This window comes from Fibroporia radiculosa (genome assembly GCF_000313525.1).
Source record: "Fibroporia radiculosa TFFH 294 genomic supercontigs, scaffold296, whole genome shotgun sequence".
Classification (NCBI taxonomy): domain Eukaryota; kingdom Fungi; phylum Basidiomycota; class Agaricomycetes; order Polyporales; family Fibroporiaceae; genus Fibroporia; species Fibroporia radiculosa.
In genome coordinates this window covers 143,030-144,579 of record NW_012133193.1, presented here as the reverse complement: position 1 = coordinate 144,579, position 1,550 = coordinate 143,030, and the positions used below count along the sequence as shown (strand labels likewise).

General features: G+C 52.3%; 1 protein-coding gene across 1 annotated transcript in view; it reads left to right on the top strand.

The window, feature by feature from the left end:
• Window positions 1-1,123: 1,123 nt before the first annotated feature.
• The window catches only part of FIBRA_00704 (uncharacterized protein), a gene marked incomplete at both ends in the record, with an annotated part of 2,222 nt that continues 1,795 nt past the window's right edge, over window positions 1,124-1,550 (top strand). The window contains 2 exons of the mRNA XM_012322593.1: window positions 1,124-1,401; window positions 1,464-1,544. Of these exons, the coding sequence (XP_012177983.1) occupies window positions 1,124-1,401; window positions 1,464-1,544 (359 nt within the window). The remainder of the gene's footprint in view (window positions 1,402-1,463; window positions 1,545-1,550) is intronic.

The window sequence follows — 1,550 nt, the reverse complement described above, 5'->3', positions numbered from 1 at the left end:
GCGGTGCCGTTGTTGGCACCTATAGATGTGGCTTTCCAGCCGGAGTAGTTTTCATCAATTCACTTACACCATGCTGGGACAACGAAATCATTCTCCAACTCAGCGCGCCACCTCTCTAGTTGTGCAAAAAATTATTTGAGGCAACAAGCTGAGGCTGCTCATCAAAGGTGAGCACCTTGTGCAATTGAGCGCGTGAGCAGCGGCCATCGACGATGGCTGAAAGCGGGTGCACACGCTCAAACGAAAACGATCGCTGCCTCGAGCCGCCAGAGGGTGTTCCAAGCCTCATGCCTCTCGCGGCGTCTCCCATGTGATGTGAGAGCACGACCTCAGCGTATTGCTGCAGGACAATACTAGGTTCCGAGTTTCTCATTCTTCGGCGGCGAGCACTGATACTTATAAATTGCTCGCTTTATAGCCAATGTCCACGAGTTAATTCAAATGTGGCAGTGCCACTGCGGTTACGACATTCCTCAGAGTGACCGTATAATCTCGCTATAGTTCACCTGACTAGTAGACTCACCTGGAGACCACCCACCGTCTTCTGTCATCTACTCGAGGCCATCCCAGGATTCATAACTACATGTCGAACATGCAGTGGCTACATGCGCACTTCATCGCAAAGTGACAGTGCAAAGTGAATCGGTCCTTCGAATTCTCCTGTGCATAGCCTTCGTGTCCAACATATCAGTGATATTACCCGGCTGCTGGAGAGACTCGGAAAAGGTCAGGGTCTTGCCTTCGTGATGCGAAGCTGCAATTAACGGGCTGCCGCGCCTTGTTCCTCTAATTTGGGCGTGTAGACACGAATTGCCCAATTTTGCCTGCTGCATTCCGATAGTTCTGTCGGTTTTCAAGACAACTCGGCAACCAGTCGAACACTTAACACAGCGTCGGCGGGAGTCTCATACATATGCTGGTGCCGGAGTGCATTGATGGCACATCATGCTCATCATATTCGATGTTGTGTTTGGGGTGGAATGGTGTGTCCTTTCTTGAACAGAAATATAAAAGCCACTCCGGGACTGTACAGTCTCTCCATCTTGTGCCAGTGCATCTTGGCACCCTCAGCCTCAGCCTCTATCTCTGAACTCACTCATTTCTTCGGACAAAGGTTGTTCCGATGCGCCGCTGTCTCGCATTCTCCATTGTCCTCGCCGCGGCGTCCCTTTCCAGCACGAATGCTGTCACGACCGTGAACCTCACACATACTACGGGGACATCCTTGAACAAGGCTGCCGCCGCAGATCGTGCGCGCGCGGCGTTCCTGAGCGGCGGAGCGTCCACGGTCCCTATCACACAGTACGATTACAATGGCTATCTCGTCACAGTCGACATTGGCAACCCTCCGACGACGTACAATCTCGTCCTCGATACTGGGAGCTCCAACACATGGGTCGGGTGTGTTCGCTGCGCTCCTGGATGTGATGGAATTGCTGAACAGGTGACGGTGCTTCTTTCAGTGATTATACACCCTACGCGAGGACCAACACCAGCTTCCCAACCGGCGAAGCCATTAACATCACTTATGGTATTGGCTACATGTTGGC